Source organism: Xenopus tropicalis, chromosome 4 (genome assembly GCF_000004195.4).
Source record: "Xenopus tropicalis strain Nigerian chromosome 4, UCB_Xtro_10.0, whole genome shotgun sequence".
NCBI lineage: Eukaryota > Metazoa > Chordata > Amphibia > Anura > Pipidae > Xenopus > Xenopus tropicalis.
In genome coordinates this window covers 57,883,007-57,894,873 of record NC_030680.2, presented here as the reverse complement: position 1 = coordinate 57,894,873, position 11,867 = coordinate 57,883,007, and the positions used below count along the sequence as shown (strand labels likewise).

The 11,867-nt window shown below is 39.4% G+C and overlaps 1 protein-coding gene across 2 annotated transcripts; it reads right to left on the bottom strand.

Annotated features, from left to right (window-relative positions):
• Window positions 1–562: 562 nt before the first annotated feature.
• On the bottom strand, window positions 563–4,317 carry LOC100145743 (uncharacterized loc100145743). 2 transcript variants are annotated; one of them, XM_031899864.1, is made up of 2 exons: window positions 3,845–4,317; window positions 563–1,789 (listed from the first exon to the last, which is right to left on the bottom strand). In XM_031899864.1, the coding sequence occupies exons 1-2, from the start codon at window positions 4,151–4,153 to the stop codon at window positions 695–697; spliced, it is 1,404 nt and encodes a 467-aa protein (XP_031755724.1). In that variant the 5' UTR covers window positions 4,154–4,317; the 3' UTR covers window positions 563–694.
• Between the last annotated feature and the right edge of the window lie 7,550 nt (window positions 4,318–11,867).

Below are 11,867 nucleotides of genomic sequence, written 5' to 3'. Positions count from 1 at the left end.
TTGGCTATATACCTAAATATTGTTCCCCTTACAGACTTTTGTCCAACTTCTACCATCAAGTAAAGGATTCATACAATATAATAAACCACATGCATTATGTTTCCTAATCATGGAGTTAACGGAACAGTAAACCCATACTCTAATCATAGGGCATTTGCATCACACACCCTAGAATAGTCTTGCTCCCTGTACCTAAACTAAAAGGGCATAGTCACACAGAAGGGTTGGTGGCCATTATGTCTGGTCGCTCAACTTCCTGTCCCTGGCACTGTCTGATCTGTTCCTTGCTTCCAATGTGCCTGTGAATGCTGCAGAAAACTTGGCAGCCACTAACCCTACTGCATAGTTCTCCTATGCAGTAGGGTTCAGATATGCAGGAGCCATTTTAAGTTTCCTACTTTATGTGGTTGGGGAAAATGGCATAGGGCCTGAACAGAGCTCCTGTGGGCTTACTTTTTAAAGAAACTAATCCTAAAATAACGACATCTGTAATAGTGGGTTAAGAACTGAGAATTTAACATTTCCTAACCTGCATTGGTAGTGATTATTATAAATGTTCTTGTCAATTATTAGTATTCATTTATTATCGAATGTATTTTATTTTAGAAAATATGCTCAGAAATTCTGTATAAAGAAGATATTGTGAAAAATCTCAGAAAAAAAAATAGATTTGCTCTAGAGATGTGGAAAAAATTTACACGTTTTCTCTCCTGGTTATAAGAACAAAGTCCTCCTTTGGGTCAATGTTCATCTTAAACAATGACTGATCAATCATTAATGTGTCTTCAGGTGAAGGGGCTTGGAAGTGATTTTCTTTAGGGTGCATATGTATGATTTTAGCACACTGCCTCTCTGCCCCACCAGGGGGTATGTATGTGGAACTGGGTGGCTCTCTGATTTGGCTCATACTATACGTATTTGGACTGCAGTTTTTTGTCTCGTTGCTGCTTGCAGATTCGACATTTGGAGGTAAAGTTTCTTCAATAGGATAGGCTAACGATTCATCTATCATATTCTCAAGCTTCAACTTGTTCACCAGTCTCTCTGGATGATTGCTCTCCTTTTTGGTCAGGTCTTGGGTACAGGTTATTATTTCATTGCTTTCAGAGCCACTATCAGTCACTGTCTCTTGCACAACTTGTCTGCTTGCTGTTATATGGTTTGGGTCAATATGAAAAGCATTGGAGCGCTTGACCTGTGTCAGGATGTCACTTGTGTTTGATTCTTCACACACTGGTTTTACCAACCGATCTATACTTTTCTCTTTAGTCTTTGTACAACTTTGTTTGATATGTTTTGGTAGAATTGGCTCCTGGGCCAGGATTAGGTCACTGTATTGATTGAGAAATTCTGCACTCTCTGCACAGTTGCTGTAAAAATATACAGAATCACTGGAAAAATCTTTGTGAGTTTTGGAATCTGAAGGCATGACAGTTTTGTCTTCAGTGTGATTAAAATCCAGTTCTGTAGTCTCAACCTTACCAGCTGAAGTCTGCAATACTTTTTCATGATCAGGTTCTGCTTTTATTTCACCGCTGTCTTCATAATTTACAAAGAGCTGCACATGGTCCATTCTACCTTCTTGTATCAGCCTCTTTAATATCTCACATTGTGTCCTACACAGAAATAATTCAAAGGCTGTTTGTTTGGCTTCTTCTGAGTTCACTATTCCTCCACAGATATACTCTGTTTCTGTGACCACTGTATAACCCACTCTCTGGAGGATCTGTGTCACCATGTGTTCTGGAATCACTGGTGCAACAAAGTACACAAAATTACCAGTAAATTTCTGGAACAATAAAAAAAAAAGGGTGGTCAAGGGTGTTTTGTTTTTAATAAATAAAAAATATATGTTTATATTATCAATATTGGTATTTTTAATATTCATAGCTCTCTAATTTTGTTTCCTATGTAAATAATTTTTTTTTTTTTTTTAAATTTTGATTGACAGTTTAGGATCAGTAAACACTCTCTGTATGTTTAGTGTATATATAGTGCCAGTGGCCCCAAAAAGCACACAGTGAACAGCTATTGCTACAGAAAATGTTACATTTTACTTCACTGAGCACTGCTGGCATTTTGTGGCCCTTTACATCCAATCCTGTATGTGTTGATTCAGATTAAAAGGGATGTTCACCTTCAGACAATAGTCTGAATTTAAACAGCCCCTGCCAGAAAAAAAACATTTTTGTAATTCATCTCCATTATTTAAAGGAGACATATCCTATAAAAATTATGAATGTACAAATGAATTATACTCCTCTAGATATAGAAGGATTGTGTTTAAAAAAAGTTGTTTCAAACTAATATATAGAGAAATTCTACCAAAACCCCAGTAGTCCCGCCTATATGTTCCACTTCCTGCTGGCTGAATAGTCTGGATGTGCAGGGAAGCCAGCAGCTCTCAGTACACTGCACTGTATGATAAGATCAAATCAGCAGCTAGGCTGACCTGATAGGGAACTGAAGCCTGTCTTTGCTTGTGAAAGTGCAAGGCTGTGATTGGCTTCCCCCTCCTACTGTGCTTCTGGCAGAGACCATTAGGACACGCCCACACTTCATTTCATACACAGACAGACAACTGATAGGATTGAGAGCTCCAATAAAGGGGCCATTTTCAAAGATAGGATTAATTTTTAGCACCATATATTATTCATAATTGCCTACAATTGTTTCCATTTATCCAACGTCTCCTTTAAAATGTTTAGGTTTGAAGCTACAGACCAGGATCAGTGCTGCTGACAGGCTCCCTCCACTTTGCTCTCTGTAGGACTTGGAAGCCAAATAAAAAAAAAGTTGACAATGAACTGGTTTTGTGCATGTCTTCCCTTGCCTGCTTCATTTGCATATCTTTGGTACAATTGGCTGGTAAGCCAATCAGATCAACAAAATGCAAATTAAGCAGGAGAGGGAAGGCATGCAGTAACTAGTTCAGTGCCAACTTCCTGTTTTGGGCAGAATGCAAGCTGGAGACAGAGGTCCCTTCAGAAGACAGGGGCTCTTCAAACTCAGGCTTCCAATCATAAGTATAAATGTATTTGGCAGATGAAGAGAAGCAGATCCGCTCTCTTCCGCAGCACTGTACTGACAGGCACAGCTTCTTTCTGCCTGATTGCAGCTACATGGAGCGGAGCAGAGATCGGCCCCAAAAACGCTAAAGCTGGCATTTTTAGGCCAATCGCCACTCCATGACGCACTTAGGCGAAAATCTACAAAAAACCCAAGCTGAGAGAAGTGGAGCCAATGCTCTGTGCCCAATACTACCAATGTAAATAACAGCTTGTGCATGTTTCTAAATATATACTAGCTCTATATGGTATATGTTCCTTTCAAATGTCTCACTGAATTTTATCTGGCCCTTTTTTCCTTATCTTAATGATATAAATCTTGCAGTATTTGATAACAAAGCGTGGGCAGAACCAGCAACCTGACACCTGTAAATGACCCCTGGACACACCTGCAGGACATATGGGTGCCTCAGTATTGCCATTATGGGTTTCTTGGGGCAACAAAAGGGATTATATCATCCAGCCACATTTCCTTCCAGATTCCGAGAGTTGAAGTTTGTCAAAGTTGGGGAGCAGAAGACTTGACATTATAGACTACTGAGTCTTACTAATGTATTATGATTGAAGGAAAAACCTTTTTACACCCTTTTAAACATGTTTTAAACTGAGTGAAACACAGAACATCCTCAGAAGGCTTGTGTGACACTGGCAGATTTGTAGCTACTACTTGTAGCTTGTAAGAAACAGGATCCAAAGACTTCCCCATAGGACACAAAGCGGCCCATCTCTTGCCAGCTACAAACATCAGCCCCATATCTAACGGCACTGCGTCTTACCTTTAGAGTCCTGATCTCTTTCCTCCACGGATAAAGGAAGAGATTGACACAGATAAGCTCCAAAATGGCAAAGCCTTTCATGAGGCCTCTGAGCACGGAAGCCCATTGCCCTGCACCCATATTATTCTCCCTCAGGACCTGCAAATAAGGACACCCTAACCACGCAGTGAGAATGGACCCTGACTGAATGCGGCAATCTCCCTTTGAATCCATCGTCTCGTACAAAGCCACGTTTCCTTCTCGGCTCTTCCTTTCATAATAGGAGACAAACTCCCGGTACTGCTCCTGCCGCTCTGCTGACACCTTCATGTTGAAGCCACAGAATTCGCCCTACCGCGGCATGAGGAAGTTCAAAGCACTCGCCTCTGTCTCTGGATCTTGTCAATGATTGGCTGGCTTTCTGCACGCTGCGAGATTTAATTGGTTTCACACGGTTTCAGTCAAACTACCCGTAAGGCTTCAGTTCCGGAAGTTAAAAGCAAAAGTGAAAGTAAGGCTAGTTCTTGCCGTGGTCAGGCAATTAAAGCGTCACTTTATTTAGTTGAGGCGTGTTTAATCAGTCTGCTGGCATAGAAGCTGATTTATAGTGTTTTATAATAGATGTTTTACAACGCTTACCACTTCTCCTCTACTCCCGCATCAGAGAGAAGAGTGGATATAGTGTGCAAGTATTAGAAAAACCAATGAGTGTTGATTGATAAACCTGTCTGTATGTGTTTGTCGCTGCTCTCGCCGGTCTTATTACTTGACGCTTACTTCCTTATCACGGATGCCTGCGAGGGACCCTCCTCCTCCACAGCATTGTGCCAATTCCATTCGCTTAGCAAGCGTCTTCTAAGGATAAACACAGGCGAATGCAAGGGAAGTTGGAGAGAGGTGGGAATGGGATTCTCAAACCATTTTATTGTCTTCTTTGAAGAATATACAGCGTTACAATGTGAATTAAACCCCAATGTGTTTCGTGTGTTGCAACACATTTCCTCAGGGGCGTCAGTTTTTAGAAACTTTACTTACTGCATAATTCCCACTTCTGGTATTACCATGTATTATAATAAATATAAATACATAAAACTTGATATACTATAAATTTACCTTAAAACGATTAAGATCAATTTCTATTTAAGATTTGTTTTGCCACTATACCCACAACCATGCATTTTTTTTAATGGGCTGATATGCTATGTGAAGTTTGAAATCTTTGTTATTATGTTCTGCTTTAGTTCTATGTCAACTGTAGCTTTTATCTTGATTTCTGTTTTGTACAGGTCTTTACAGTAACACATACAACATTTATAGAAACCAGGCAAATTATCTTTATTCCGCCACTTATATTGGTTCCTTTTGTGAGGCAAGTCAGAACTAGAATATTTCCAATAGATTCTGGTCTTCTATGTACAATGGTTTCTCACCCAGAAATTCTTTTATGGAAAAAAAAGTCCCATTAGGTACATAGTAACATAGTAACATAGTAAGTTGGGTTGAAAAAAGACATACGTCCATCACGTTCAACCATAATGCCTATATATAACCTGCCTAACTACTAGTTGATCCAGAGGAAGGCAAAAAAACCCCATCTGAAGCCTCTCTAACAAGTACAAGCTGCACTGTCTCTTAGTTATATTTTATAAAAAAAATGTAGACTGTTGGTTTGTTTGGAGCTTCTAAATTTGAGTAGCACAATTGATTTTTCTTAAAGGAGAAGGAAAGGCCAGATCACTAGGGGGTGCCAAATTTTAGCCCCCCCCCCCAGTGATTGTAATTGCTTACCTGAAAAGAAAACTGGACTGGCCTGGGGTAAATGCAGGCAAGCAATCCTCTTCCTTCTCCTTTTGGGGTCCGTGCATGAGCAGTTGAGAAAAAAAGCAAGCGTTTATAATCACTGGGTGGTGCCTAACATTTTGGCACCCCCCATAATTGTATTATTCCTTCTCCTTTAAGCAGTAGCTTTACTAGGATTTATAGCAAATCTTATTTCTCACTATTAACTATGTTTGTTGCTATCTGTAATTAGCTCTCTGTAATGCAAAAGGCTGAAGTTCCTCACAGTCAAGCTGTCAGATTTCTTTTTCCCATCAGTGCCCAAACCCATGTTTAGTTGTACTGTGAAAAGCAAAATGAAATAAAAGAGAAAATAGCTATAAAACAGTCTTTCCAGCAGTGTTGTTACTGCATAGGTTGTCTCCACATATGAATGTGCCATATGCAATGCAGAACTGGAGTTGCCACCTGTCAAAATCATTTGTTATCCTGATGTTATCAATAGGGATAAAAGATGAATGTATAAGAAGGCCAGTATTTTTTTCCAGAGAAGGTGGTTATCTTATGCAGAACTATCAAGGGGTTCACAGCAGGGTACATTACTGCCCATAAAAAGACATGCATGACATGAACTCCTTTACCCATGTAGACTGAATGTTCCAGCATCATACTGTTACCCCTTAGCTAGGGTTTTTACCTTTTCTGGAAACATAATGGCCTTCTTATATTTTTATGTTTTTTCCTTATTAAAAACATTGGCATCAACCATCAACTTTCCAGTCAGGGTGTTAAATACCAGCCAGGTGGTGACCCTACCCTTACCTGTGTGCCTAAAAGGGCTTTTTGCACACTCAAGGATTGGATTAAGCAGTGCAGGCAACATTTGGGAATGGCAAGTAGTTCATGTTGCAGTTACCAGCTTTCTGTGCAACAATTGTAATGCTAACATACAGGCATATAGAAACTGATGGGAGTTTTAAAAGAAACTGGAAAGTAGACTGGAAAGTGTAAAATTAGCTTGATTGCTCCAGGGACTTGGACAAAATTATGTGTCTTTCTGTGGCATGGTAAAAACCTGGGCCTCTCTGTAGTTGTATATAATATAAATGAGTATGAAAGGTATGGGGCACTGAAGCCTGAAGACATTCTACATTTTAAACAATATCTGTATAACTATTATGAGCAGCCCTGTGCTCCACTAAGAAGATGATACAGTGGCTTGCAAAAGTATTCGGCCCCCTTGAACTTTTCCACATTTTGTCACATTACAGCCACAAACATGAATCAATTTTATTGGAATTCCACGTGAAAGACCAATACAAAGTGGTGTACACGTGAGAAGTGGAACGAAAATCATACATGATTCCAAACATTTTTTACAAATAAATAACTGCAAAGTGGGGTGTGCGTAATTATTCAGCCCCCTTTGGTCTGAGTGCAGTCAGTTGCCCATAGACATTGCCTGATGAGTGCTAATGACTAAATAGAGTGCACCTGTGTGTAATCTAATGTCAGTACAAATACAGCTGCTCTGTGACGGCCTCAGAGGTTGTCTAAGAGAATATTGGGAGCAACAACACCATGAAGTCCAAAGAACACACCAGACAGGTCAGGGATAAAGTTATTGAGAAATTTAAAGCAGGCTTAGGCCACGCAAAACGCTATGTGTGGCGGAAAACTAACACTGCACATCACTCTGAACACACCATCCCCACTGTCAAATATGGTGGTGGCAGCATCATGCTCTGGGGGTGCTTCTCTTCAGCAGGGACAGGGAAGCTGGTCAGAGTTGATGGGAAGATGGATGGAGCCAAATACAGGGCAATCTTGGAAGAAAACCTCTTGGAGTCTGCAAAAGACTTGAGGCTGGGGCGGAGGTTCACCTTCCAGCAGGACAACGACCCTAAACATAAAGCCAGGGCAACAATGGAATGGTTTAAAACAAAACATATCCATGTGTTAGAATGGCCCAGTCAAAGTCCAGATCTAAATCCAATCGAGAATCTGTGGCAAGATCTGAAAACTGCTGTTCACAAATGCTGTCCATCTAATCTGACTGAGCTGGAGCTGTTTTGCAAAGAAGAATGGGCAAGGATTTCAGTCTCTAGATGTGCAAAGCTGCTAGAGACATACCCTAAAAGACTGGCAGCTGTAATTGCAGCAAAAGGTGGTTCTACAAAGTATTGACTCAGGGGGCTGAATAATTACGCACACCCCACTTTGCAGTTATTTATTTGTAAAAAATGTTTGGAATCATGTATGATTTTCGTTCCACTTCTCACGTGTACACCACTTTGTATTGGTCTTTCACGTGGAATTCCAATAAAATTGATTCATGTTTGTGGCTGTAATGTGACAAAATGTGGAAAAGTTCAAGGGGGTCGAATACTTTTGCAAGCCACTGTATGTGAGGTCAGTTTCCCAGGCAATACCCACCAGGGTAAGGACTCCAGTGAATAGACCAAAGGCAGGTTTTGGTAAGATATTCATATAATATACATATAATATGTATTGTGCATCAGTTCCCCATCCAGTGTCACATCAAGCTCAAGTGAGAGTAATGATGTAGGGGAACCAGGGTTCCCACATACACCTACATCAAAACGCAGCAGCATTATGCCTAAACAAATGACACATATGTCATTTAGATGCCAAGTACCAGAAATGATGGCAGCCCAAACATTTTCAGTGCTGTTTCATCAGACACAACTCACCTTTGCACCGTAATAATACTGGCAATATGCGAAAGTAACTGCATTCTGTGTAAAAAAAACACAGCAAATTGCATACAAGATAACCGTTTGCATGCTGCATTTGCTAGTGGTAAATGACCCCTATCCCGTCTAAAGAACGTTTTTTACCCATAATCCTCTCTGGATATATTAGTTAGCGGATTTCAACCTTTTTTCATTTAAATGAACCATATTTTCACTTCAAGACATGCTAGATTTTGCACTTTCCAGAATCCAAGAAACACATTTAATATACATTAAAACAGTAGTCTTAAGAAAATGTTTACATTATTTTATTTCAAAATTTGTTGGTGTATTTTTATGAGGGCCCCTATGTAGTAAACCTGCTCCAGGGGGGCCACAGCCTACATTTTGGAAAGAACAGGCCTATGTTATAAGCATTTTTGGTGCTGTAGAACTTCATATAACCGACCCCCAGATGGCGCTTTGAAAAACAAGAAAACGAGGGAAAGAAGAAGAGAAACAGAAATAGAAATAGACGCCTATTTTATAAATTACAAACCTTGCACCAGAAATACTAAGTCTAAATAATATTTAGGAAGACAAGATATAATAAGGCAAATGGAAACATAGTTATTGCTAAAGTTGGTACAGTAAATCCTTCTTAAATTGTGGAATAATTACAATTGGAATCTATTTACACAGCACCATCATTATCCACAAGCAGATCATCATATAGTGATGGTGGCAATGCAGAATGTTGGGCTCTGTCTGACTGAGTGACATGATTCTAAGTGATTTATGTACAAGTGCAAAGTATGTTTACAGCAGACGTGCTGCTTTATTTTCTGTTATGTGAATGCATGCATAGTATGGATTTATCTGTTGCATGGTTTTTTTTTCACTTTTTTCATGAATCCTCTCTGTGTATCGCATTGCCTTCTCCTTTGTGATTTTATGTAGTCTATTTAACAAATTCTGATAATGCATAGTATTTGGTGGACAATGTATTCTATGTACAGTGGATACAAAAAGTCTACACACCCGTGATAAAATGTCAGGTTCCTGTGCTGTACAAAAATGAGACAAAGATAAAACATTTCAGAACTTTTTCCACCTTTAATGTGACCTATAAACTGTACCACTCAATTGAAAAACAAACTGAAATCTTTTAGGTGGAGGGAAGAAAACCAAAAAAACTAAAATTATGTGCTTGCATAAGTGTGCACACCCTCTTCTAACTGGGGATGTAGCTGTGTTCAGAATTAAGCGATCACATTCAAAATAATGTTAAATAGGAGTCAGCATACACCTGCCATCATTTAAAGTGCCTCTGATTAACCCCAAATAAAGTTCAGCTGCTCTAGTTGGTCTTTCCTGACATTTTTTTAGTCGCATCCCACAGCAAAAGCCATGGTCCACAGAGAGCTTCCAAAGCATCAGAGGGATCTCATTGTTAAAAGATATCAGTCAGGAGAAGGGCATTAGATGTACCATGGAACAGTGGAGAAAATATGGCACAACAGTGACATTACCAAGATTACCAAGGATGTCCGTCCAAAATTGATGAAAAGACGAGAAGAAAACTGGTCAGGGAGGCTACCAAGAGGCCTACAGCAACATTAAAGGAACTGCAGGAATATCTGGCAAGTACTGGCTGTGTGGTACATGTGACAACAACCTCCCGTATTCTTCATATGTCTGGGCTATGGGGTAGAGTGGCAAGACGAAAGCCTTTTCTTATGAAGAAAAACATCTAAGCCAGGCTACACTTTGCAAAAACACATTTAAAGTCTGCCAAAAGCATGTGGGAAAAGGTGTTATGGTCTGATGAATCCAAGGTTGAACTTTTTGGCCATAATTCCAAAAAATATGTTTGGCACAAAAACAATACTGCACATCACCAAAAGAACACCATACCCACAGTGAAGAATGGTGGTGGCAGCATCATGCTTTGGGGCTGTTTTTCTTCAGCTGGAACTGGGGCCTTAGTTAAGATAAAGGGAATTATGAACAGTTCCAAATACCAGTCAATATTGGCACAAAACCTTCAGACTTCTGCTAGAAAGCTGAACATGAGGAGGAACTTCATCTTTCAGCATGACAACGACCCAAAGCATACATCCAAATCAACAAAGCAATGGCTTCACCGAAAGAAGATTAAAGTTTTGGAATGGCCCAGCCAGAGCCCAGACCTGAATCCGATTGAAAATCTGTGGGGTGATCTGAAGAGGGCTGTGCACAGGAGATGCCCTTGCAATCTGACAGATTTGGAGTGTCAAAGTCAAAATGTGCCATGCTGATAGACTCGTACCCAAAAAGACTTAGTGCTGTAATAAAATCAAAAGGTGGTTCAACAAAGTATTAGTTTAAGGATGCACACACTTATGCAACCACATTATTTTAGTTTTTTTGGTTTTCTTCCCTCCAAAAAGTTCTGAAATGATTTATCTCTGTCTCATTTTTGTACAGCACAGGAACCTGACATTTTATCAGGGGTGTGTAGACTTTTTATATCCACTGTATATATAGGGGGAAACAATAAACTTTCTGATATCCTATGTACCAGAGGACACACATGGGTGTCCTTTGAGATTTGATAAGGAAGCAAAAAACTATTTTTCCTCTTTCTTTTCCTCTGAGGCAAAATGTACACAGCTTCAGAATATGTTTTGCCTTCCCCTGGATCATATAGAAGTATGGTTGGATTTACTTGATATGGATCATATAGAAAATAGGTTCAACTTGATTGATGTGTGTCTATCCCAAACACTATGTGACTATGTGATCTGTAATATCTGCTGTTCTACAAAAGTTATTTAAAACAAGCAGGTAATCCTTTTATTCTTCACTAATATGGATTCCATATTCAATCATTTCAATGCATCACTAGACCTAATATATCAGTTGATTTGATCTAAAATTATGCTAAAAAACATTTAGAAGTTTTTTCTTGGTTAAAGGACAAGGAAAAACAAATCGAGTTTGTGTCAATATGCTAGGCACCCACCCTGGGACCAATGCTTTAGGTGGGAAAAATGCAACAACTTAAGATGCTCATGAATTCCTTGTTTTTAGGTTGTTTGATATTTTCAGTGTTCACGTTAAAGTGGTCAAATAGAGAAAAGGGTTGTAAGACAGTTGTTTGGGTATTGTGAAGTGTTGCCACACACAGGAAAACCGCAATGCACAAGCATGGTTACCATACTGGTTTAGGTTAACTAGGCTAAAACCCCCAATACATTTTGGATTGGATCTGATCCAATCACAACACAGCTAAATATCTAGAATGAAAACATTCTGACAATCCTCATTAAAATGTATTGGGGTTTTAGCCAAGTTAACCTAAACCAGTATGGTATGGAATGTTATCATTCAATATCCTAGAGCCAGAGCCCTGTTAACACACCTATGGTCTACAAATTCAATCAGGAATTGCTTAAATTTCATAATATGGTTGAGCTGAGTGCGGTCACGTTTATGGTTTTTCATTGTTTTCAATTATTATCATCAATTTCAGGCTCAATACAATTTTTGTCTTTATGCTTAGTGCTAGTTCCAATGTGAACAAG